General features: G+C 48.0%; 1 protein-coding gene across 3 annotated transcripts in view; it reads right to left on the bottom strand.

The window, feature by feature from the left end:
• Nucleotides 1–25,121, bottom strand: part of LOC140458842 (V-set and immunoglobulin domain-containing protein 1-like) — a 50,303-nt gene that overhangs the window by 18,966 nt on the left and 6,216 nt on the right. Inside the window, exons 2-6 of one of the 3 annotated variants that reach the window (XM_072553523.1) lie at nucleotides 20,748–21,080; nucleotides 10,136–10,405; nucleotides 6,689–6,794; nucleotides 5,418–5,445; nucleotides 4,254–4,295 (exon numbers count right to left, since the gene is read on the bottom strand). In XM_072553523.1, coding sequence (XP_072409624.1) covers nucleotides 4,254–4,295; nucleotides 5,418–5,445; nucleotides 6,689–6,794; nucleotides 10,136–10,405; nucleotides 20,748–21,080 — 779 coding nt within the window. Of the gene's footprint in view, nucleotides 1–4,253; nucleotides 4,296–5,417; nucleotides 5,446–6,688; nucleotides 6,795–10,135; nucleotides 10,406–12,831; nucleotides 12,942–20,747; nucleotides 21,081–25,121 lie in introns of all 3 variants that reach the window. The other 2 variants (XM_072553525.1, XM_072553524.1) reach the window with 2 other exon arrangements.

Genomic DNA, 25,121 nt, shown 5'->3' with positions numbered 1-25,121 from the left:
AGATCTTAGATCTCTGAAAATATTTGATCTCTCAAGAAATGTAATTCTTTCCCATCCAGGGACAACCCATCCATACTGTAGAAATCCCATCTATCCCAAAAGCTGTCCCAATGATCCAAAAATCGAACACCCTTCCTCCTACACTATCCCTTTAGCCAGTTATGGCTGGAGTACTGTGTGTAGTTCTGGTCCCCACCTTACAGGAAGGATGGGATTGTACTGGAAGGGGGTACAGAGGCCGATTCATCAGGATGTTGCCCTGGGATGGAGCATTTGAATTGAATTGAATTGAATTTATGATTCCTGATGAAGGGCTTTTGCCCGAAAGGTCGATTTCGAAGCTCCTTGGATGCTGCCTGAACTGCTGTGCTCTTCCAGCACCACTAATCCAGAATTGAATTTATTTATTGTCATGTGTACCAAGGCACAGTGGAAAAGTTTTCCCTTGTGAGCAATCCAGGCAGATCGCAGAGTTAAGTAGCATAGATTGTAAATAATAGGTAAACAGTGGCAAAAACCAAAACACAGGTACAAGAGAATGTTAAGAGTTTGTGAGATTTCAGTGATTGAGAGAGAGAGGCGGAATCGCTTGGAATGTTTTCGCTGGAGCTGAGATGGTTGACGGGGGATCGATAGAAACACAGAAAATAGATACAGGAGGAGGCCAGTCAGCCCTTGGCACCTGAACCACCATCCAATAAGATCATGGCTGACTGTACAATCTCAGGATCCCATTCCCACCCTCTCCCCTTGATCCCTTTAGCCTCATGATCCACATTCAGCTCCCTCTTGGATAGACCTAATGAACTGGCCCCAACAGCTTCCTGTGGGACAGAATTCCACAGGTTCCCAACTCCCTGAGTGAAGAAATTCTCCCTCATCTTGGTCCGGAATGGCTTACCCCTTTAGTCTTCGACTGTGACCCCTAGTTGTGGACTTCCCCCAACATTTCTCCCACATCCAGCCTGTCCAATCCCATCAGGATTTTCTATGTTTCCATGAGAATTCCTCCCCCTCATTCCTCTAAATTCCAGTGAGTACAATCCCAGTCGATCTAGTCTTTCCCCATATGTGAGTCCTGTCATCCCGGGAATCAGTCTGGTGAACCTCTACTGGGATCCCTCAATAGCGGGAATGTCCCTCCCTCAAGACTAGGAGACTGAAACTGCACAGAGTCCTCAAGGTGTGGCCTTACCAAGGCCCTGGATAACTGCAGCAAGACACCCTTACTGCGATACTCCAATCTTGTCGCTAAGTTGCAGGTGTACAGGACATTGGTTAAGCCACTTTTGGAACATTGTGTGAAATTCTGGTCTCGTGATATCGTGAAACTTTAAAGGTTCAGAAAAGATTTACAAGGATGTTGCCAGGATTGGAGGGTTTGAACTACAGGGAGTGGCTGAACAGACTAGGGCTGTTTTCCCTGGAGTGTCAGAGGCTGAGGGGTGACCTTATAGATGTTTATAACATCATCAGGGGCATGGATAGGGTAAATAGGCAAAGTCGTTTCCCTGGGGTGGGTGAGACAAAGTATTTTCCACAGGATTGGGGAGTCAAACACTAGAGCGCATAGGTTTAGGCTGAGAGGGGAAAGATATAAAAGGAACCTGAGGGGTAACCTTTTCATGCAGAGAATGGTACGTGTATGGAATGAGCTGCCAGAGGACGTGGTGGAGGCTGGTACAATTACAGCATCTAAAAGGCATCTGGATGGATATATGGATAGGAAGGGTTTGGAGGGATATGGGCCAGGTGCTGGCAAACTGGACTAGATTAGGTTAGGATATCTGATCATCATGGATAAGTTGGACCGAAGGGTCTATTGCCATGCTGTATACATCCATAACTCTCTGATCCTATTTTGGCAAAGAAATCTTGGTAAAGATTGACTTGTGCTGAACACAGGAACTTAAGACTCCTCTTTGAAATCTCTCCCCAACACACCCACATATTCAGCTACATTCACTCTTGATGTCTCACTCACAGTTTCCCACTTTCCCTCATCCACTCCCTGAGACATGGACTCCCTCCCATTTCATTTCAGATGCTGACTTTCAGGGAGACTTGTTATAGACCAGGCCAGAACCCCTCAAAACATTTCAAGAAGGTAGCACAGACCCTAACGCTGCTAGTTGCTTTAAGCAGGTGTATAGTGGATATTCCAGGAGGGATGCAGCTGGCCCACCCACTTAGTTTTAAACAAAACAGCATTTACTTACAAGATTACCGAATGAAACACAACCAAAAGTGAACAGAGTACAAAATAAGTTAACCTTTCCGAAAACCCAACAGACTATCCCAACTTAATGCTGCTGTTCCAAATACTTGCTACAATCCTCATAAACACCCCTTGGCACAAAACGTAAAATCAAACACAGAGTCTCACAGCAGAGACAGAGAGAGAGAGAGAGAGAGAGGGAGAGAGACGGCAGCATGGACCATCCTCTTCCATGGAGCTGTTTCTTGGACCTGCAGCCTCACTGCCTGTTTTTTAGTGAACACCCAGATTGCTAAAACCAGACCAAACCAGAGAAAAGCTGACCTGAGAGAACTGGCCACTCCCCTTTCATTGTCCAAGTGTTTATTTTTAAACTTGAAAGCCTTTTCACCGAGATAGTATCTGTTAGTTATACTCAAACTGACCCTAAAACGTTTCAAAACCAAGTATTTCAGAACCTGTATCTTTACAATCTCCTGAAAAAAAAACAAAGACAACATAACCTTGTTAATGGAGCACCATTGTCACAGACTGCACTGGACTCGATCTCCTCCTGACCATAAGGCAAAAACAAGGGCTGCAGATGCTGGAAACCAGATTCTAGATTAGAGTGGTGCTGGAAAAGCACAGCAGTTCAGGCAGCATGTGACCTGCTCCTCGGATACTGCCTGAACTGCTGTGCTTTTCCAGCACCACTCTAATCTAGAATCCTGACCATAAGACCCTATGCCATAGGGTGGCCTGGTGACTCAGTGGTTGACACTGTTAGGTCACAGTGCCAGGGGCTCAGGTTCGATTCCAGCCTTGGGTGACTGTGTGGAGTTTGCACATTCGCACCATGTCCCCGTGGGATTCCTTTGGGTGCTCTGGTTTCCTCCCCACAATCCAAAGATGTACGGGTAAGATGACTTGGCCATGTTATTAGTGTTCATGAGTATGTGTAGGTTAGGGGCATTGTTCAGGTATAAATATAGGGTTGGGGAATGGGTCTGTGGGCATTTCGGTGTGGACTTGTTGGGCCATAGGGCCTGTTTCCACGCTGGAGAGATTTGATGAAATTCTAACATTGAACCAGCTCTCAGCCATTTTCTCCCATTTTCCCAAGATGCTGTTTGACAAGTAAGCATTCCTGATTGGTTGCTTCACCAGGTTGACACCCATGCCACCAGCTGTCTCACACTCTCAAATGCAAGAGCAGTCTGCTGATACCATGGTGACTATACATTTCATTTACATCTACTAGGGACCTGAACCCACAACTGGAAAGAGTGATGGAGACAGAAGGTCCATTACACCCATTTGGGTTCTGCTTGAACCTGGAAAGCTACAAACCAAGTGCTGAAAAGTGCATGACGCTGGGTAACCAAACTTTTTCCCCGGGTACAAAAGAGTGTTACAAGGGGACATAAATTTAAGGTGAAGGGTGGAAGGTATAGGGGAGATGTCAGGGTGGGTTCTTTACCCAGAGAGTGGTGGGGGCATGGAATGTGCTGCCCGTGGGAGTGGTAGAGTCAGAATCATTGGCGACCTTTAAGCGGCATTTGGATAGGTACATGGATGGGTGCTTAATCTAGGTTAGAAGTTCGGCACAACATCGTGGGCCGAAGGGCCTGTTCTGTGCTGTATTGTTGTATGTCTATGTCTATGTAACCGTCAGTTGGCAGGGACGTGATGGATCGAGTGAAGACGTTCCAGCTGTAAGTTGTGATGCTTCTGTGTTTAAATTGACCAGAGTAGCCCCTGGGAAATCTGATGATGTAAAATGGGTTTAGAAATGTGAAACAGAATTGCTTGTGTCCAAGTGGATAAGTTGTATAGAGGTCAGCTACACACAGTACCACACTGAGCATTAACCTCCCTCTGTCTTCCTGAACTCCCTCACTGAATGCAGAAGCACCCACTCTCAAGGAAATCTCTTCGTTGTTTACTATCTCATCACGGGGAATACCGCTCTCTTCCTCCCATCTCCTGCAGGGAAACCTTTTTTGCCCATTCCCAGTGACAATTGCAAACAAAAAAACTCGAAATTACTCACGTTATCCTGAGTTGCATCTGTGAGTTGTCTTCTGTTATTGTCCTGCTCATGGAAATATCACAATAAGGAAGGGAGGGTCAAGAGGCAGCAAAAAGGTGCTATTAATGGCAAGTCCTGGGGAGTGTTGCTGAACAAAGAGACCTTGGAGTGCAGGTTCATAGCTCCTTGAAAGTGGAGTCACAGGTAGATAGGAGAGTGAAGAAGGCGTTTGGTATGCTTTCTTTTATTGGTCGCAGTATTGAGTACAGGAGTTGGGGTGTCACGTTGCAGCTGTACAGGACATTGGTTCGGCCACTTTTGGAATATTGCGAGCAGTTCTGGTCTCCTTTCTATCGGAAGGATGTTGTGAAACTTGAAAGGGTTCAGAAAAGATTTACAAGGATGTTGCCAGGGTTGGAGGGTTTGAGCTACAGGGAGAGGCTGAACAGGCTGGGGCTGTTTTCCCTGGAGCGTCGGAGGCTGAGGGGTGACCTTATAGAGGTTTATAAAATTATGAGGGGCATGGATAGGATAAATAGACAAAGTATTTTCCCTGGAGTGGGGGAGTCCAGAACTAGAGGGCATAAGTTAAGGGTGAGAGGGGAAAGATATAAAAGAGACCTAAGGGGCAACTTTTTCACACAGAGGGTGGTACATGTATGGAATGAGCTGCCAGAGGATGTGGTGGAGGCTGGTACAATGACAACATTTAAAAAGCATCTGGATGAGTATATGAATAGGAAGGGTTTGGAGGGATATGGGCCGGGTGCTGGCAGGTGGGACCGAAGGGTCTGTTTCCTTACCGGACACCTCTATGACACTATAACAATTTAAAAGCCGCTGAGTGTTGATTTGCTCAACAGGAGGCAGTATTCCGACCGGGAAGTCTCAATGTCGAACTGGCTCGATTATTTCTAATCGCTGAAACCAACAAAGACACTGGGACTAGTCGGATCCTGAGAGAGGTGGGTTGATGAAGACAAGGAGAGTATGTGAGGGACAGCTGTGCAGATGGGTAAAGTGGCAAAGTCACTGTGTTTGTCGATTGTCTTAACAGGAACTGCTGTGCTATTAAGGAAGTCATTGTTTCTCACCCGTTAGTACACTGATCAAGTCTGTCATCCTCAAGATTATGTCCATGCTTGAATTAATCCATGAATCAAATCATTTTTATGAAATACTTACTTGTCTATTCCTCCATTTGTTTATCATCCTGCAAATGAACATATCACTGTCAGTAAACAGGAATATGAGTTTGTATTCTCGTAAACTATAATCTGTTTTGTTTCATTTATTTATTTTGCTTGGTTTTTTTTCAACCTATAACCAGTACTTGTTTTGGATGAAGTTTATATCTCTTGGCATCAGATCTATAAAAGGCTCCTGGAATATTTTCAATTTAGGTTACCGTGATAAGGGAATGTCACACACCAATGTGTCTTTATTTTCTGCTCATTTTGCAGGCATCATTGTCAGAGCCTTGACTTGATGTCCATCTCTCGTTGCCATGAACTGACTAACTTGATCGTCCACTTCAGGGGTCAGGTAAGAGTCAACTACATTGTTTTGGTGTCTGGAGTCACACTGGTAGGCCAGGCCAGCTAAGAATGGCAGATTTCCTTCCCTATGGGAGATGAGTGAACTAGGCATTTTTTTAGGACAATCTAATAGATTTTGTGATTGATCTGCTGGGATTTTCTGACAAATCATTGCTTGAGTAAGACTAACAGAACACTACTATGCTACAATATTAAGAGTTAACATGAATGTTTTCAAGGCTTTGGAGAAGGAGCAAAGAAGGTTCACCAGGATGCTGCCTGGACTGGAGGGCTTGTCTTATGAAGAAAGGCTGAATAAGCTCGGAGTTTTCTCTCTGGAGAGAAGGAGGAAGAGAGGAGACCTGATCGAGGTGTACAAGATAATGAGAGGCATAGATAGAGTCAATAGCCAGAGATTTTTCCCCAGGGGCAGGATTGACTGGTACGAGAAGTCATAGATTGAAGATATTGGGAGGAAGGTATAAAGGAGACGTCAAAGGTAGGTTCTTTACGCAGAGAGTTGTGAATGCATGGAATGCGTTACCAGTGGTGGTGGTGGAAGCAGAGTCATTGGGGACATTAAAGTGGCTGCTGGACATGCACATGGAGAGCAGTGAGTTGAGGGGTGCGTAGGTTAAGTTACTATATTTTACATTAGGATTAAATCTCGGCACAACATTGTGGGCCAAAGGGCCTGTTCTGTGCTGTACTTTTCTATGTTCTATGTTCTGTGTTTGACATTGATATCTTTGAAGGTTAATTTTAAGATTAAATCACTGCAATTTTCTCGAAATTGAAACTTACTGCCCCAATTCCTGCTAAATTAAATGCAGTGAATTAATTAGCGACAATTATTTTAAATGCAGTTTTTTTTCTCATTCAAATTCAGTTTAGTCGCTGTAATTATGTAGCACTTACCAAACGATCCAGATGATTACGCCAAGAGAAACGAATACCAAACCCAGAATTGTGTAAATCTTGCCTTCGTGGTTCTTGCCTTCTTGACACCACTTGTAATTTTCAACTACAGAGGAGATTAAAGGTTGCTTATTAGACATGGTTGAGTTGTCACATCGGTAGACAAAGCACAAACCACCCTTCCTTTCAAATGATGTTGTCCCCTGTTGCCCAAGACCTCTGACAGAAAGCCACAGAGCCCAAACCAAAGCTCTGTTGGTGAGGATGGACCTCCCTGCCATAACCTTCTGATGTGCCCATGTCTCACTCTCTTCCGCTAACTGACCTCAAGCTGGTTTGGACAGGGAAGAGCCAGTTGCTACAAACCTCCTTCTGCAACCAGACTTTGCAAAGCAAAGGCTAGGAAGTGTCCCCAAATCCTGCTGAGGTGCTAGGGTGATGTGAATGTGTTCTTTTCAGACGAGAGAACACAAGAACAGGGTATTATTTAAATTGGGCAAAGCTGCAGAGAGCTGTAACACGAAGGGTCTTGGGCTGGAAATCTGCACGAAACACAAAAAGCAAGCACACAGGGCAGTAGGAAATCAGGAATGTTAATGAAATGTTGGTCCTTATTTCCAGGGGGGTTGGAGTGTAAGAGTAGGGAAGTCTTACTGCAGCTGGACAAGGTGCTGGGGAGACCACATCTGGAGAAATGTGAGCAGGTTTGGTCTCCTTATTTAAAGAAGGATATCATTACATTGAAGGCAGTTCAGAAAAAAAATCATCTCTGCTATGGAGGGATTGTCTCCTGACCAAAGGTTACACTGGTGGGGACTCTACTTGCTGGAGTTTAGAACGAGAGACGATCCCATTGAAACATTTCGGATTCTGAAGGTGCTGGACAGGGTCAATGCTGAGAGGGAGGGTTCCCCCCCATGAGAGAGTCTAGGAGCAGAAGGCACCATCTCAGAATAAAAGGGGCACCAATTTCAGACTGAGATGGGGAGGCATTTCTCCTCTCAGAGAGGTGTGAGTCTTTGGAGCTCCCTTCCACAGAGAGCACTGGGATTGGAGTCCATGTGGACATTTAAGAGATTCTTGATCAGTCGGGACCTCACAGATTACAGGGATAGGACAGGAAAGTGGACACGAGGAATGGCGGATCAGCCATGATCCTACTGAGTGGTGGAGCTGACTTGAGGGGCCGAAAGGCCTACTCCAGTTCCTACTTCTTCTGGTCTTAAATGCAGCAAGTAACATGCAGCGTTGGAATAAACTGATGTGGTTTGTACCAAGGAAAGGTACACTCTGAGTGGTCATAGCTTCATACAGCACAGAAACAGACCCTTCGGTCCAACTCAATCATGCTGACCAGATATCCTAAATAATCTTGTACCATTTGCCAGCACTTGGTCCATATCCCGCCAAACCCCCTTCTTATTCATATATCCATCCAGATGGCCTTTAAATGTAGTCATTGTACCAGCCTCCACCACTTCCTCATTCAATGCATTCATCACCCTCTGCGTGAAAAAGTTACTCTTCAAGTCCATTTTAAATCTTTCCCCTCTCACCTTAATCCTATGCCCCTTTAGTTCTGGACTCCCCAGTGCTGGGAAAAAGACCATGGCTATTCACTCTATCCGTGCCCCTCATGATATTAAAAGCCACAGTAAGGTAACCCGGACTTTCATACATTTCATAAATAATACCTCTTATTGGAAACATTGTCATATTTAACAAAGAGAAAACAATTATCCCATTGTTCTTCATGGTTGCAAATCCAGTCTCTATAGACTAAAGATGTGCAGGTTAGGGTGGATTGGCCATGGGAAATTGTCCCATAGTGCCCAGGGATGTGCAGGTTAGGGTGGATTGGCCATGGGAAATTGTCCCATAGTGCCCAGGGATGTGCAGGTTAGTGTGGATTGGCCATGGGAAATTGTCCCATAGGGCCCAGGGATGTGCAGGTTAGCGTGGATTGGCCATGGGAAATTGTACAATAGTGTCCAGAGATGTGCAGGTTAGGGTGCATTGGCCATGCTAAGTTGTCCCATAGTGTCCAGTAATGTGTAGGTTAGGGTGGATTGACAATGGGAAATTGTCCATATTGTTCAGGGATGTGTAGGTGCATTAGTCAGGGGTAAATGTAGGGTAATCGGATAGGAGAATGGTTCCGGGTGGGTTACTGTTCAGAGGGTCAGTGTGGACTTGTTGGGCCAAAGGGCCAGTTTCCATACTGTCAGGATTCTATTTATTTCTGTGACCCATCTCTATAAATTCAGATTTTTACCTTAGGACTGAGTGTCATTCCAGACAACACATTGCAGAATATCAGAGCACTGATAGCCAAAAGCTATCTGAAGATGCAGAACTGGATGTTGCCTGGTATGTTAGGGAGATCGTATGAGGAAAGGCTGAGGCACTTGGGGCTGTTTTCATTGGAGAAAAGAAGGTTTAGAGGTGACTTGATAGAGGTGTGCAAGATGATTAGGGGTTTAGATAGGGTTGACCATGAGAACCTTTTTCCACGTATGGAGTCAGCTATTACAAGGGGGCATAGCTTTAAATTAAGGGGTGGTAGGTATAGGACAGACGTTAGGGGTAGATTCTTTACTCAGTGAGTCGTGAGTTCATGGAATGCCCTGCCAGTAGCAGTGGTGGACTCTACCTCTTTATGGGCATTTAAACGGGGATTGGATAGGCATATGGAGGATAGTGGGCTAGTGTAGGTTAGGTGGGCTTGGGTCGGCGCAACAACGAGGGCCAAAGGGTCTGTACTGCGCTGTATTGTTCTATGTTCTATGGATGCCAAGTGAACCATGGAGGTACTAGATCTGGTAACCAAAATGCGAGTCGAGGAAATAGGTTTTAAGGAGTGGTTTAATGAGGTAGTGGCATATCATGGTTCCAGGACTAAGAGGCTACGCAGCTGTAGTGATGGACATGTGGAATGAGAGGAAATTCCTCCAAAATTTGAGGGATACGGAGATCTCAGATGGTGTAGCATCATTCGAGGTGAGACTCAACTGGAATGGATCCCTCTATAAATACAGGAAAGATAACACTGTTGGTGCTGAGAATACACGGAAATAATTGGTAATTCCTGGTCAATAATTTCACAGACAGGTAACACCATTGGAAGGAGAATGGAACTGCACTGTGACAAGTTGACATCATTAATCCCATTCTAAGTATAGATGCCGAATCTACCGCAGACTGAACATTCAGAGAACCCCTACGGTTTGGAATCAGGTCATTCGACCCATCAAGTCCACAATCACCCTCTGATAAGCATCCCACCCAGACCCACCCCTCTCCCCTACCCTTACAATCCTGCATTTCCCGTGGCATCCAATCCAGTCTGCATTTTCAGCACTTTATCGATAGAGATATTATTTAAATAGTAGCGTTATGTTCAATTATTTCACCAATGCCATTTTTAAAAATGTGTTTAACACTTACTAGATATATTAAATTGCACTTCCTTCTGATTTATGTCATTCTTAATGACACATTTGTATGATCCACAATCAGATTCATTAATAGCAATAATCATCAAAACAATGCCACTCTCTGATATTGAATGTCTGCTGTCATTGGTCAATGTTTCATCATCCTTTTCCCAGTGAAATTGTGGATTTGTTCCATTTTCAATCTTACATATGAAGGTATGGTTGCCACCTTTATTGAACTCCGTCTCGTTCCATTTAACACTGGGTGTTGAAATAGATTCTGTGAAGAACAAAAGGGTTGAAAAAAAGCAGAGAACCATAATACAATCCAATGCACCAAGAATGATTGGTCTACAGCCTCTGATTTGATTGGTTGTTGTTACATGTACCTAAGTGCAGTGAAATGTTTTGTTATGTGTGTAGTACAGGCAGATCAGAACGTACAAGGACAGACAGATCATAGGGTGTTCAGGCAGAGTGAGACATACAGGTTACACTGCACAGGAGGTTGACATTAGATTTGAACTTTGAGAGGCCTATTTAGCAGTCTAATAACAGCAGGAAAGAAGCTGTTTTTCACCCTGTTGGTACATGTGTTCAGGCATCTGTACCTTCTGCCTGAGAGGGGAGGTTGGAAGAGATTCCCACCTGGGGGTGGGAATCCTCAATGAATACATAATAAAAAAAAAGAGGCATTCTTCTCTCGGGGGTTGTGGGTCTTTGGAACTCCTGCCACAGTCACCCATGGGGGCAGATTCCTTGTGAATGTTTAAGGCTGAGATAGATTCTTGATCAGTTGGGTAATCAAGGGGTTATGGGGCAAGGGCAGGAACTTGGTTTTGAGGAATGTCAGCTCAGCCATGATCCTATTGAGTGGGGGAGCAGGCTTGGAGGGCAGAACAGCCTCGTCCTCTTCCCCTTCCTTATGGTCTATGGTCTTAAGGTTCTGAACCAGACCAAAACTGGTCATCGTGACTTCAGCTGTCTGGGTGGAAGACCTGGAAAAATGGTGCACTGAGAACAACCTAGCTTCCTGGCAAAACCAAGGAACTCATTATAGGGGAACCTCGATTATCCAAATACCAATTATCTGAAAATCGGATTATCCGAAGGAGGTCCCGATAGAAACGTTACATCAAAGACATCTTTCCAGCACCGATCGCGTCTTTTGTTTACAGTGCTTAAACAGGTACCCTCTCCAAATGACTGTCCTCCCACCCTCTCTCTCTCCCCACACTTTCCCTGGAGTAGCCTAACCTCCCCACCTCCCTCCCTTTCCCAGGAATAATCTCTCCAACGTTGTCCTGTACAGGGCAAACGTGGGACCTGTCAAAGGTTTGCAGTAAAACGTTGGTGTGTGTGACTGTGGCTGTGTCTGTGCGCTATTTGGAGACTTACCCCACAAACGCAGCTGCCGCAGTAATCTTATTGTTGGTATGCAGTCCGGATGCCCCGGAGAGGGGTCGGGGATGGACGGGGTGGTGGGGGGGGGGGGGGGGGGGGGGGTTAGTGGACGGGGCAGGGGGGGGCTGTGTTGGGGGCAAGGGCTCGCATGCTTTGTGCTGGGGGGCGGGGGCGGTGTTGGACTGGGTGGAGGTGGGTTTGGACCAGAATGAGGCTGGGGGTGTGGGGGTCAGGTTTGGACGAGGTTGGGGGAGTGGGGGGGGGGTGGGGGCGGGTTTGGACCTGATTGGGGGGGGGCGGAGTTGGATTGGGTTTGGGGGCGGTGTTGGGGGTGGGGCCTCACGCACTGTGTGCTGCCGCAGGCTCCTGAACAGGGAGCAGACTTAAAAATGAAGACTTAGAAAGGCATTTAATCGATTTTCTGAATAATCGATTATCCGAACGAAATAGTGTCCGCCCATCTCGTTCGGATAATTGAGCTTCCACTGTATTGGTTTTCAGTGGGATATTACTCATGCCCCCCCCCCTACACATTAACAGCACAGAGGTGGAACGAGTGGAGAGTGTCAAGCTCCTGGGAGTGGTCATCCACAACAAGCTTTCTTGGACTCTTCATGTGGACACACTGGTTACAAAGGCCCAATAACATCTCTTCTTCCTCAGGCAGCTGAGGAAATTTGGCATGATGGTGAATATCCTCGCCAACTTTTATAGGTGCGCCATCGAGAGTGTTCTGTCTGGATGTATCAGTACCTGGTATGGCAACTGTACCATTCAAGATCAGAGATGGTTACAGAGAGTGGTGAACTCAGCCTGGACAATCACAAAGGCCAACCTCCCATCTATCGAATCCATCTACCAGGCCCACTGTCAAGGAAAGGCCACCAGTATTCTCAAAAATCCATCCCACCCCGGCAGGTCTACAATCTCTACCATTGGGGAGAAGGTACAGAGGCCTGAACACATACACCAGCCGGTTTTGAAACAGTTTCTACCCTATTGTGGTTAGAATACTGAATGGACTCACAAACTCTTAACATTCGCCTGTACCTGTGTTTTGGTTTTGCTGCTGCTTACCTATTATTTACTATCTGTGCTACTTAACTCTGTGATCTGCCTGGATTGCTCACAAGACAAAGCTTTTCACTGTGCCTCAGTACACAGGACAATAAATTCAATTTAATGTTCTGCACGTCTCTGCTTTTCTCTTCAAACTAAGCGTAAGTTTACATTTTACTGTGTGAAATTGGAACAAAGGAACAAAGGGGTCTAGAGGGATCAGGATGAGAAAGAATCTCTAACCTTTGGCTGAACGACAGTTACTATTCATGGCTCTGTGATATATTACGTCTCAAATAGGGATCGATGGGGATGATTTCAGAAGACAGCGTGAATAGGTGAGGATTCATTTCCTGTGTAAAGACATGGGTTTATGGGTGGCATTAAAATCGCAAAAGGGCATCATAGAATCATCAAAAAAATTAGCACAGGAAGAGTCCATTGTGTCTGTACCAGTTCTTTGAGAGACCCATCCCCATAATCCCATTCCATTTGATCGCTACCTTGCAATCTCTTCCTTCCTGAGTATTTGGGAAGTGGTGGTGGATTAGTAGTTCCGAGTCTCAGGCTAATGCCCTGGGATATGAGGTCAAATGCCCAACGTGGCATAACGTGAGATTTGAATTTAGTTAGAAGCCAGCAGGTGTATAACCTAGCATGCTGTCGACCACGTACCTGCTGCTGAAAGTCATGGAGTCCCATGTGGTTCAGGAAGATCTCCTCATAATCTGGGGATCATGGTGGGACAGAGGCTAAAGGTCAGTGGGCAGGTACAACAGGCAGTGAGCAAAGCAAATGGTGCACTGGCCTTCACAGAGTTCGAGAGTCAGAGCGCTGTACAGCACAGAAACAGACCCTTCGGTCCAACTCACCCATATCGACACTAACCTAAGCTAGTCCCATTTGCCAGCACCCGGCCCATATCCCTCCAAACCCTTCCTATTCATATACCAATCCAGATGCCTTTTAAAAGTTGTCGTTGGACCAGCTTCCACCACATCCTCTGGCAGCTCATTCCAAACACGTACCACCCTCTGTGCGAGAAAGTTGTCCCTTAGGTCCTTTTTATATCTTTCCCCTCTCACTCTAAACCTGTGCCCTCTAGTTCTGGACTCCCCCACCCCCAGGGAAAAGATTTTGTCTATTTACCCTATCCCTGCCCCTCATAATTTTATAAACCTCTATACAGTCACCCCTCAGCCTCCGACGCTCCAGGGAAAACAGCCCCAGCCTGTTCAGTCTCTCCCTACAGCTCAAACCCTCCAACCTGGCAACGTCCTAGTAAATCTTTTCTGAACCTTTTCAAGGTTCACAACATCTTTCCGATAGGAGGGGAACCAGAATTTCACGCAATATTCCAAAAGTGACCGAACCAATTTCCTGTATACCTGCAATACAGTGGGAGGATTGGAGTATCGCAGTGAGGGCGTCCTGCTACAGTTATCCAGGGCCTTGGTGAGGCCACACCTTGAGGACTGTGTGCAGTTTCGGTCTCCTAGTCTTGAGGGAGGGACATTCCCGCTATTGAGGGATCCCAGCGAAGGTTCAGCAGACTGATTCCTGGGATGGCAGGACTCACATATGGGGAAAGACTGGATCGACTGGGATTGTACTCACTGGAATTTAGAGGAATGAGGGGGAGGAATTCTCATGGAAACATAGAAAATCCTGATGGGATTGGACAGGCTGGATGTGGGAGAAATGTTGGGGGAAGTCCACAACTAGGGGTCACAGTCTAAGACTAAAGGGGGAAGCCATTCCGGACCGAGATGAGGGAGAATTTCTTCACTCAGGGAGTTGGGAACCTGTGGAATTCTGTCCCACAGGAAGCTGTTGGGGCCAGTTCATTAGGTCTATCCAAGAGGGAGCTGAATGTGGATCATGGGGCTAAAGGGATCAAGGGGAGAGGGTGGGAATGGGATCCTGAGATTGTACAGTCAGCCATGATCTTATTGGATGGTGGTTCAGGTGCCAAGGGCTGACTGGCCTACTCCTGTATCTATTTTCTGTGTTTCTATCGATCCCCCGTCAACCATCTCAGCTCCAGCGAAAACATTCCAAGCGATTCCGCCTCTCTCTCTCCATCACTGAAGTGTCACAAGCTCTTAACATTCTCTTGTACCTGTGTTTTGGTTTTTGCCACTGTTTACCTATTATTTACTATCTATGCTACTTAACTCTGTGATCTGCCTGGACTGCTCACAAGGGAAAACTTTGCCACATGACAATAAATAAATTCAATTCAATTCAATTTAAATGCTCTGTCCGAGGGCAATATTCTGGTGAATTTTCCTCTGTACCCCCCTTCCAGTACAATCCTATCCCTCCTGTAAGGTGGGGACCAGAACTACACACAGTACCCCAGCCATAACTGGCTAAAGGGATAGTGTAGGAGGAAGGGTGTTCGATTTTTGGATCATTGGGACAGCTTTTGGGATAGATGGGATTTCTACACTATGGATGGGTTGTCCCTGGATGGGAAAGGATTACATTTCTTGAGAGATCAAAGGTTTTCAGAGATTTAAGATCTTCAGATCTTAACTGATCTGGGAGATTTTAAATTGATCCAGCAGGGGGATGCAACACAGAGTCGGTGTAAAATCGTGTCCAAGGTCCAATCAGATCTAGAAGCAATGCTAGCACAGTCCAGTAGGTGGAGATATTATTAAGTTGGAGAGGGTTCAGAAGAGATTTACCAGGGTGTTGTCAGGGACAGAGGGTTTATATTATAAGGAGAGGCTGGATAGGTTAGGACATTTTTTTTCACTGGAGTTTAGGAGGTTGAGAGGAGACCTGATTGAAGTTTATAAAATAATGAAGGGTATAGATAGAGTTATGGTAGGCGTACTCTCCCTCGAATGAGGGATCTCAAGACTGAAGAGCACATTTTTGAGGTGAGAGAAGAGAGATTTATAAAAGACACGAGGGGCAAATGTTTTTGCACAGAGAGTGGTTCATGTGTGGAATGACCTTCCTGAGGAAGTGGGGGTGGGGGGATGTGGGGACAGTTACAACGTTTAAAAGACATTTGGATCAGGACATGAACAGGGAAGGGTTGGAGAGAGATGGGTCAGGAGCAGGGGGGGGGGGACTGGGTTAGTTTGGCATTACAGGTCTTTCTGTTATAACGTGCATTTCATCAGCATGAATTTGCTGCAATGCGATTGACGAATTGGGGATACTGTTTCTAAAGCACAAACGTTTAAAACAGGTTTTGGCCGTAACACGATTACAGCGCCAACCCTTTAAGCGCTGTTTCTAAAGCACGATTATACTATAACACAGGTTTGCACAAGACATAGCTATTGTGTTATAGAAAAACTGACCCTACGTTTGGCATGGACTGGTGTGTCCAAAGTGTCTGTTTCCGTGTGGTATGATTCTATGACTGCGTGATGGGCACAATATGCCTAACTGGGGGGTGGTCTAAAAAGCTCAATTGTATCCATACTAATGCAAGAGGGGCTTTACCGGGAAGACGGATGAACTGAGAGCATTGATGAGCAAGTGGAAATATGATGTTGTTACAAACACTGAGACATGGTTGAAGGAGGACAGAGCCAGCAAATCAACACTCTCGAGTCAAAAAGTTTCAGGCATGACTCGGAGGCATGTAAGAAAGGTACAGGAATTATATAATCGATAAAGGAGATCACCACTGCAGTAATGAGAGAGGATGTTCAAGAAAGTCCTTCAAGAGACATCATCTGGGTGGAGCTCAGATACAAAACAGGGAGGATTACTTAGCTGGGATTATACTACAGGCCTCCCAATAGTCAGAGGAAGCTGGAGGAGCAGTTCTGAAAGCATCACAAAAAGGTGTGAGGGAAACAGCGTTCCAGCTGTAGCAGGGATTTTGACTTTGCTAACATTAATGGGATAGTAGACCTGGCCAATCTGTGCTGCCGCACGCCGTCCTCAAAGTGGCTGCAGGGGGTTTTAAGACCGTCTCACATTTCCTGCTGGAACGTGCCTTTGTAAAGGAAGTCTGGAGGAAGATGCAGTGGTCTGTGTTGAGGTTTCATCCCGAGCGGCTCTGTGACGCGGGACTCCGCGATATACGGTCTGTTCCCTGGAGGCACACTGAGACAAACATCGACAGCGCCTGGAGGACCATCAACTCAGTGAAATTCACTCTTTGGTCTGCCCGAAACGTGCTAGTCTTGAAGGAGTTGACCTTGACCCAGGGGTTGCAGACTGGCACATTCCAAGGTCCAGGACTACGTGCTGAGGGACACGGTAAAGCTTGAGCAGCTGCTGCTAAGGGGCAGTGGGGAAAGACCACACTCTGAGGTCTTCCTGCTGAAGGTAAATGGAGGTCCATTCAGTTAGCGGACCCTCTTGTTGCCTCAAGTTTCTGTAAGTATCAGGATTGTATGTGCAAGGGAAGTCTTTGGGTATTTTGGATAGAGTCAAAATCCAACGTTTTGTTTATTTACTTGGTACACAACTGTACAGAATCGAACTGTTTTTGTGGCAATGTATATACACAAAGAGATTTATTTTGTTGGAGATGGGGCTGTGCTAGAGAATCCTGGGGAATAAAGCTGGTCACATGGTTGAAGTTTCAATGAGTGAGATAGCAACCATAACTCCAGACGTGTCAAGGTCATTATGGAAGGAGATATAGTTTCAGCTGAGGTTAAGTGTCTAAGTAGGCCAATTTCGATATCGTTAGTCAGGATCTGTTGAACGTAGAGGGGGAGGAGGTCTCCATTTGCAAAATGAGAATCTTCTAACAGTAGTACAGTGAAAATTCAGGGCTAGCATCTTCCTCTTAGAGTGAGGGGTGAGGACAGAAAGTCCAGGGAACCCTGAATGTTAAGGGATATCAACAAGGTTGATAAAGGAAAAGAAGGACACATATGTCAGACACCCTGCCTTAAAAGAAAAAAGGGAGGCTTTTCAAAAGTACAGGGGGCTGCTAAAACAAAAGGAGTTAGGAGGGCTAAGAGGAGCCATGAAATATCTTTGGGAGATAAGATTAAGGAAAGCCCCAAGGCTTTTGATCTGTACATCAAGAGCAAAAGGAAAGAGTGAGACCTACTGAATGCAAAGGGGTAACTGTGCCTGGAGCTTGCTATAGGAGGCAGGGAGAAGCTTGCTGGGGACCTGGTGGAGATAGTTAATACTTCAATGGTCACTGGTGAAGTGCCAGATGACTGGAGGATAGATAATGCAGGTTTCTTTATCAAGAAGGGTAGCAGAGACAGGTCAGGTAACTGCACTCCAGTTCATCTCATGTCAGTGGGAAGCCAGGTCGTGGTAAAAAAATTCTGAGTGACAAGATTAATTGGGAAGGTAGGAATTGCTCAGGGGTAGGAGAAAGTGAGGACTGCAGATGCTGGAGGGTCAGAGTCGAGAGTGTGGTGCTGGAAAAACGCAGCCGGTCAGGCAGCGTCCGAGGGACAGGAGAGTCGACGTTTCAGACATAAGCTGATGTGGATTCCTGATGAAGGGCTTATGCCCGTAACATCGACTCCCCTGCTCCTCGGCTGCTGCCTGACCGGCTGTGCTTTTCCAGCGCCACACTCTGTACATTGTTCAGGGGTCGTCGGCATTGATTTGCGAAAGAGTGATCCTGTCTGACAAATTGGATTTGAAGAGGTGACTCATTATATAACTGAGGGCAGCACAGCTGATGTGGTTTGCATGGACTTCATGAAGGCCTTTAACAAGGTCCCATGTAGTCGTCGGTTTTTACCTCGTTGATTTTAACCCTACTGCGAATCCTCTTGCAAGGATGCCTGCCTTGAAGAAATTTTCCTCCTCCCTCTACAAAGAATCTCAGGGAGTCCCTCTCCCATTACAACTCCCAGGTCATTCCCTCTCATTTATCTCTCCACCCTTTAGGCCTCTATTCCTGATGAAGGGCTTTTGCCTGAAACGTCGATTTTTCTGCTCCTCGGATGCTGCCTGAACTGCTGTGCTTTTCCAGCACCACTCTAATCCAGAATCTATTTTTCCCACATAGAAGGCAAGTCCAAAAGGGAAGAGACCATGGGATCCAAGACAAGCTGGCAAACTTGATCCAAAACTGGCTGCGATTGCAAGCAAACAGTGATGGTGGAGGGTTTAGTTTTGCGATTGGAAGCCTGTGACCAGTAATGTACTCAATCAGGTTCCCCCTCAGCTTCCTCTGCTCAAAGGGAAAACAGACTCTGACCACCCAGTCTCTCCTCGTAACTGAGAGATTGTTATTTGTTACGAACTTTAACAACTTGGATGTGAATGTCAAAGGTACAGTGAGTAAGCTTGAGATTGCCATGAAAATGGCTGGTGTTGTTGGTCCTGAGTAGGATAGTCTCAGTTTACAGTCTAATATTGATCAGCTGGCAAATTGGGCAGATGGGAATTTAATTCCGATAAGTGCAAGGTGACACACTTTGGGAGGTCTGATGTGGGAAGGACTTATACAGTGAAGGGTAGGTACCTCAGGATTACTGAGGAACAAAGGGATGTTGGTGTACAAAGTCATGGGTCACTGAAGGTGTCAGCACGGGGTGGTGAAGGAGGGAAACAGGAGACTTCCCTTCCTTAGCCAGGGCATAGAATACAGGAGAAGGTGAGGACTGCAGATGCTGGAGATCAGAGCCGAAAATGTGTTGCTGGAAAAGCGCAGCAGGTCAGGCAGCATCCAAGGAGCAGGAGAATCGACGTTTCGGGCATAAGCCCTTCTTCAGGAATGAGGAAAGTGTGTCCAGCAGGCTAAGATAAAAGGTAGGGAGGAGGGACTTGGGGGAGGGGCGTTGGGAATGCGATAGGTGGGAGGAGGTCAAGGTGAGGGTGATAGGCCGGAGTGGGGTGGGGGCGGAGAGGTCAGGAAGAAGATTGCAGGTTAGGAAGGCGGTGCTGAGTTCGAGGGATTTGACTGAGACAAGGCGGGGGGAGGGGAAATGAGGAAACTGGAGAAATCTGGAACCCTCTAACCACAAGGGATGAACTCAGATTTCTCCAGTTTCCTGATTTCCCCTCTCCCCACCTTGTCTCAGTCAAATCCCTTGAACTCAGCACCGCCTTCCTAACCTGCAATCTTCTTCCTGACCTCTCCGCCCCCACCCCCACTCCAGCCTATCACCCTCACCTTGACCTCCCTCCACCTATTGCATTCCCAACGCCCCTCCCCCAAGTCCCTCCTCCCTACCTTTTATCTTAGCCTGCTGGACACACTTTCCTCATTCCTGAAGAAGGGCTCATGCCTGAAACGTTGATTCTCCTGTTCCTTGGATGCTGCCTGACCTGCTGCGCTTTTCCAGCTGGGAATTTTCAGCTGAGAATACAGGAGCAAAGAAGTGTAGTCACAACTTTATAAAGGATTGGACACAGGTGGAATACTGTGCACGGTTCTGGTCAGCACGCTACAGGAAGGATGTGATTGCACATGAGAGGGTGCAGAGGACATTCACCAGGATGTTGCCTGGGGTGGAACCTCTCAGTTACGAGGAGAGACTGGGTGGTCAGAGTCTGTTTTTTTCCTTTGAGCAGAGGAGGCTGAGGGGGAACCTGATTGAGGCGCATGAAGGCGTGAGAGGCTTGGACAGGTAGATCGTGAGAATCCCTTCCCTGTGGCAGGTAAGTCGAACACCAGAGGGCACCAGTTTGACATGAGGCGTAAGTGGTTTGATGGAGATCTGAGGGGAAAAACAAACTTTATCTCGAGGTTGGTAGAAATATGGAAAGTGCTGCCTGACAGGGTGATGGAGGTAGGTCCTTTTGTAACATTTAAGAAGAATTTGGAGCACTTAAAATGCCAGCCATAGGAGGTTATGGGTCAAGTGCAGGTAAATGGGATGAGTGTAGTTTGTTGGTCGGCATAGAATTGATGGGCTGAAGGGCCCACTTCTTTGCTGTCAGACTCAATGTTTCTGTGACTCTATGATCTACTCCCTGTCCTATTTTGAGGGCAATTAGAGAGACAAACGGAGGCAGCAAGCTTCCAACTCCTCAGACACCTCTCCAGCTCCACACGGTCCACTCTGAGCCCTTGTTGCCTGTCGCTGTGATGGGGCACATCTCTCATCCTAACCCCTACCACGGAATGCGAGCAACTCGACGCGTTGATTTCTGATTCCCGCCACCTTCCTCATTCGTTCGTTCACCAAATCCGTCGGCCTAACGTCAGGAAAAGCCGGAAATGTCGGCGCTCGCTGTTCACTCACCGTAGAGTTTGACGGCAAACTGAACATTTTCCGTTTCCCCCTCATCTGAGACAAGTTCGAGGGTGTAAGTGCCCACATCATTGGGAAAGACGTTTCCCAGCGTTAACGATATGTTGGAATTCTGCAATACGCAATCCAATCCCTCTTGAGCACCAGCGATCCAGCTGGAATTCTTTTGGCATTCCGCAATCTCTCTCACGTCTTTTCTCCAAGTGCCACTATAGATGGTATCTTCTGGTTCCACTGTGAAGTTGGCAAACAGGGTGAGGTTGTGGCCAGGGATGACATAAAACTCAGTCAGTCCGGACTTGATCTTGATTGGTGTCAACGCGCCTGCACCGAGGAAAATGTCTTATGTCACTGGCTTGTCACGTTGAGCATCTAACAGACAAGCCGCTTCGACTTTCGTGAGCAGTGAGCGTACAGGTCAAGTGTCAATATATTGTGCCACACTCGAATTGGGGTGAACATATGAAATGTCACAGCAGCTCCTGATTTAAACTGGGCTAGTGGAGAAATGGATGGGTACCTGGGTGGTGGCAACTCCAAAAACACTCGACACCATCCAGGGACAAAGCAGCCCCCGCTGGATTGGCACCACACTCACAAACATTCCCTCTCACCCACCTGCCACCGACGCTCAGTAACAGCAGTGTGTACCATCCCCTCCCTCCCCCCCCACCGACGCTCAGTAACAGCAGTGTGTACCATCCCCTCCCTCCCCCCACCGACCCTCAGTAATAGCAGTGTGTACCATCCCTTCCCTCCCCCTCACTGACGCTCAGTAACAGCAGTGTGTACCATCCCCTCCCTCCCCCCACTGACCCTCAGTAACAGCAGTGTGTACCATCCCCTCCCTCCCCCCACCGACCCTCAGTAACAGCAGTGTGTACCATCCCCTCCCTCCCCCCACCGATGCTCAGTAACAGCAGTGTGTACCATCTCCTCCCTCCCCCACCGACACTCAGTAACAGCAGTGTGTACCATCCCCTCCCTCCCCACCGACCCTCAGTAACAGCAGTGTGTACCATCCCCTCCCTCCCCCCACCGACCCTCAGTAACAGCAGTGTGTACCATCCCCTCCCTTCACCCCACTGACGCTCAGTAACAGCAGTGTGTACCATCCCCTCCCTCCCCCCACCGACGCTCAGTAACATCAGTGTGTACCATCCCCTCCCTCCCCCCACCGACCCTCAGTAACATCAGTGTGTACCATCCCCTCCCTCCCCCCCCCGACCCTCAGTAACAACAGTGTGTACCATCCCCTCCCTCCCCCCACCGACCCTCAGTAACAGCAGTGTGTACCATCCCCTCCCTCCCCCCCACCGATGCTCAGTAACAGCAGTGTGTACCATCCCCTCCCTCCCCCCACCGATGCTCAGTAACAGCAGTGTGTACCATCCCCTCCCTCCCCCCACCGACCCTCAGTAACAGCAGTGTGTACCATCCCCTCCCTCCCCCCACCGACACTCAGTAACAGCAGTGTGTACCATCCCCTCCCTCCCCCACCGACCCTCAGTAACAGCAGTGTGTACCATCCCCTCCCTCCCCCACCGACGCTCAGTAACAGCAGTGTGTACCATCCCCTCCCTCCCCCCACCGACCTTCAGTAACAGCAGTGTGTACCATCCCCTCCCTCCCCCCACTGACCCTCAGTAACAGCAGTGTGTACCATCCCCTCCCTCCCCCCACCGACACTCAGTAACAGCAGTGTGTACCATCCCCTCCCTCCCCCCACCGACGCTCAGTAACAGCAGTGTGTACCATCCCCTCCCTCCCCCACCGACCCTCAGTAACAGCAGTGTGTACCATCCCCTCCCTCCCCCCACCGACGCTCAGTAACAGCAGCGTGTACCATCCCCTCCCTCCCTCCCCCACCGACCCTCAGTAACAGCAGTGTGTACCATCCCCTCCCTCCCCCCACCGATGCTCAGTAACAGTAGTGTGTACCATCCCCTCCCTCCCCCCACCGACGCTCAGTAACAGCAGTGTGTACCATCCCCTCCCTCCCCCCACCGATGCTCAGTAACAGCAGTGTGTACCATCCCCTCCCTCCCCCCACCGACCCTCAGTAACAGCAGTGTGTACCATCCCCTCCCTCCCCCCCACCGATGCTCAGTAACAGCAGTGTGTACCATCCCCTCCCTCACCCCACCGACCCTCAGTAACAGCAGTGTGTACCATCCCCTCCCCCCCACCGACCCTCAGTAACTGCAGTGTGTACCATCCCCTCCCTCCTCCCACCAATGTCAGTAACTGCAGTGTGTACCATCCTCTCCCTCCCCCCCACCGACCCTCAGTAACTGCAGTGTGTACCAGCTACAAGACCCACTGCAGAAACTCACCAAAGACCCTCAGGCAGCACCTTCCAAACCCACGGCCACTTCCATCGAGAAGGACAAGGGGCATCAGGTACATGGGTACATCACCCCCCTGCAAGTTCTCCACCCATCACCATCCCGATTTGGGAATATATCGGCCTTTCCTTCCTGGGTCAGAATCCTGGAATTCCCTCTCTCAGGAACATTGTGGGTCTACCCTACAGCACATGGACTGCAGCGGTTCAAGAAGGCAGCTCACCCCCACCTTCTCAAGGGGGGCAATTAGGGATGGGGCAATAAATACTGGGCCCAGCCAGCAACACCAACATCCCATGAGTGAATTTTTAAAAATATGAATCCTGCTGATGTTGCGACCTACATAATGAGCTCTGCACACTCTGTGTCTTATAACTGAGGATAGGCTAAATGTTTAATGTGATCCTCACTCTTGTCCCAGTAGACACAGTAACAGGGTCAAGCCTCACTGTTGTAAGAGAATGGACCAGAGCTTAGATCAGCCATGCCCTTCGAATGAGACAGCACAGGAGGAGCCCACTCAGTGGGTGGCATGGTGGCTCAGTGGTTAGCGCTGCTGCCTCACAGTGGCAGGGACCTGGGTTCAATTCCCACCTCAGGCGACTGTCTGTGTGGAGTTTGCACATTCTCCCCGTGTCTGCATGGGTTTCCTCCCACAGTCCAAAGATGTGCATGTTAAGGTGGATTGGCCATACTAAACTGTCCCATAGGGTCCAGCGATGTGCAGGTTCGGGTGGATTGGCCATGCTAATTATCCCATAGTGTACAGGGATGTGTAGATTAAGGGTCTTACTCAGGCGTAAATGTAGACTAATAAGGTAGGTGAATGTATCTGGGTGGGACACTCTTTGGAGGGTCGGTGTGGACTAGTTGGGCTGAATGGCCTGTTTCCACGCTGTAGGGATTCGATGATTTAATTCATCACGCCGATGCTAGCTCTTTAAAGGATCTCTTCAATCAGTCCTCCTGCTCACTCCCCCACAGTCCTCCAAATATTTCTCTGATGATTCCAACAGAGCCTACGTCCAATGCCTTCTCAGGCATTGCAGTCCCAGTTCATATCTCTCTACGAAAATACTCGTCATCTCCAACAGCACCCCATCTTACCCTCACCCACCACTCCCTCCCATTTCTTTTTCAAACCCCTGCTTCTTAATCCTCCGGCCACTGGGGGGGGGGGGGGGGGGGGGGGGGTGCAGTATTCTGCCTGTTGATGTGGAGCGTTCCAATGGTGTGATGTCACCCGCTGCCCGTCAGGGTGGGAGAGGCAGACACCCTCATTACATTGAAGAAGGGTCTTCAACGTGCACTTGCAATTCCAAGGCTATGGGCCAAGTGCTGAGAAATAGGATGAGGAGAGGTAGGTGGTTGTTTTTGACTGGCATGGACACAATAGGTCGAAGGGCCTTTTCCTGTGCTTTGACCTCAGTGTCTCCAAGCTGTGACTTGGACTCTTGGAGGACTCTTGGGGGAGGCATGGTGGCTCAGTGGTTAGCACTACTGCCTCACAGAGCCAGGGACTCAGGTTCGATTCTAGCCTCAGGTGACTCTCTGTGTGGAGTTTGCACATTCTCCCCGTGTCTGCGTGGGTTTCCTCTGGGTGCTCCGGTTTCAGCCCACATTCCAAAGATATGCAGGTTAGGGTGGATTGGCCATGGGAAATTGTCCCACAGTGCCCAGGGATGTGTAGGTTAGGGTGGATTGGCCATGGGAAATTGTCCCATAGTGCCTAGGGATGTGCAGGTTAGGGTGGATTGGCCATGGGAAATTGTCCCATAGTGTCCAGGTATGTGCGGGTTAGGGTGGATTGGCCATGGGAAATTGTCCCATAGTGTCCAGGTATGTGCGGGTTAGGGTGGATTGGCCATGGGAAATTGTCCCATAGTGCCCAGGGATGTGTAGGTTAGGGTGAATTGGCCATGGAAAATTGTCCTGTCGTGCCCAGGGATGTGCAGGTTAGGGTGGATTGGCCATGGGAAATTGTCCCGTAGTGCCTAGGGATGTGCAGGTTAGGGTG

The sequence above is a fragment of the Chiloscyllium punctatum genome, chromosome 34 (assembly GCF_047496795.1).
Source record: "Chiloscyllium punctatum isolate Juve2018m chromosome 34, sChiPun1.3, whole genome shotgun sequence".
Taxonomy (NCBI): domain Eukaryota; kingdom Metazoa; phylum Chordata; class Chondrichthyes; order Orectolobiformes; family Hemiscylliidae; genus Chiloscyllium; species Chiloscyllium punctatum.
Note: the sequence above shows the minus strand (reverse complement) of the source record. Positions and strands in the feature narration are given on the sequence as shown.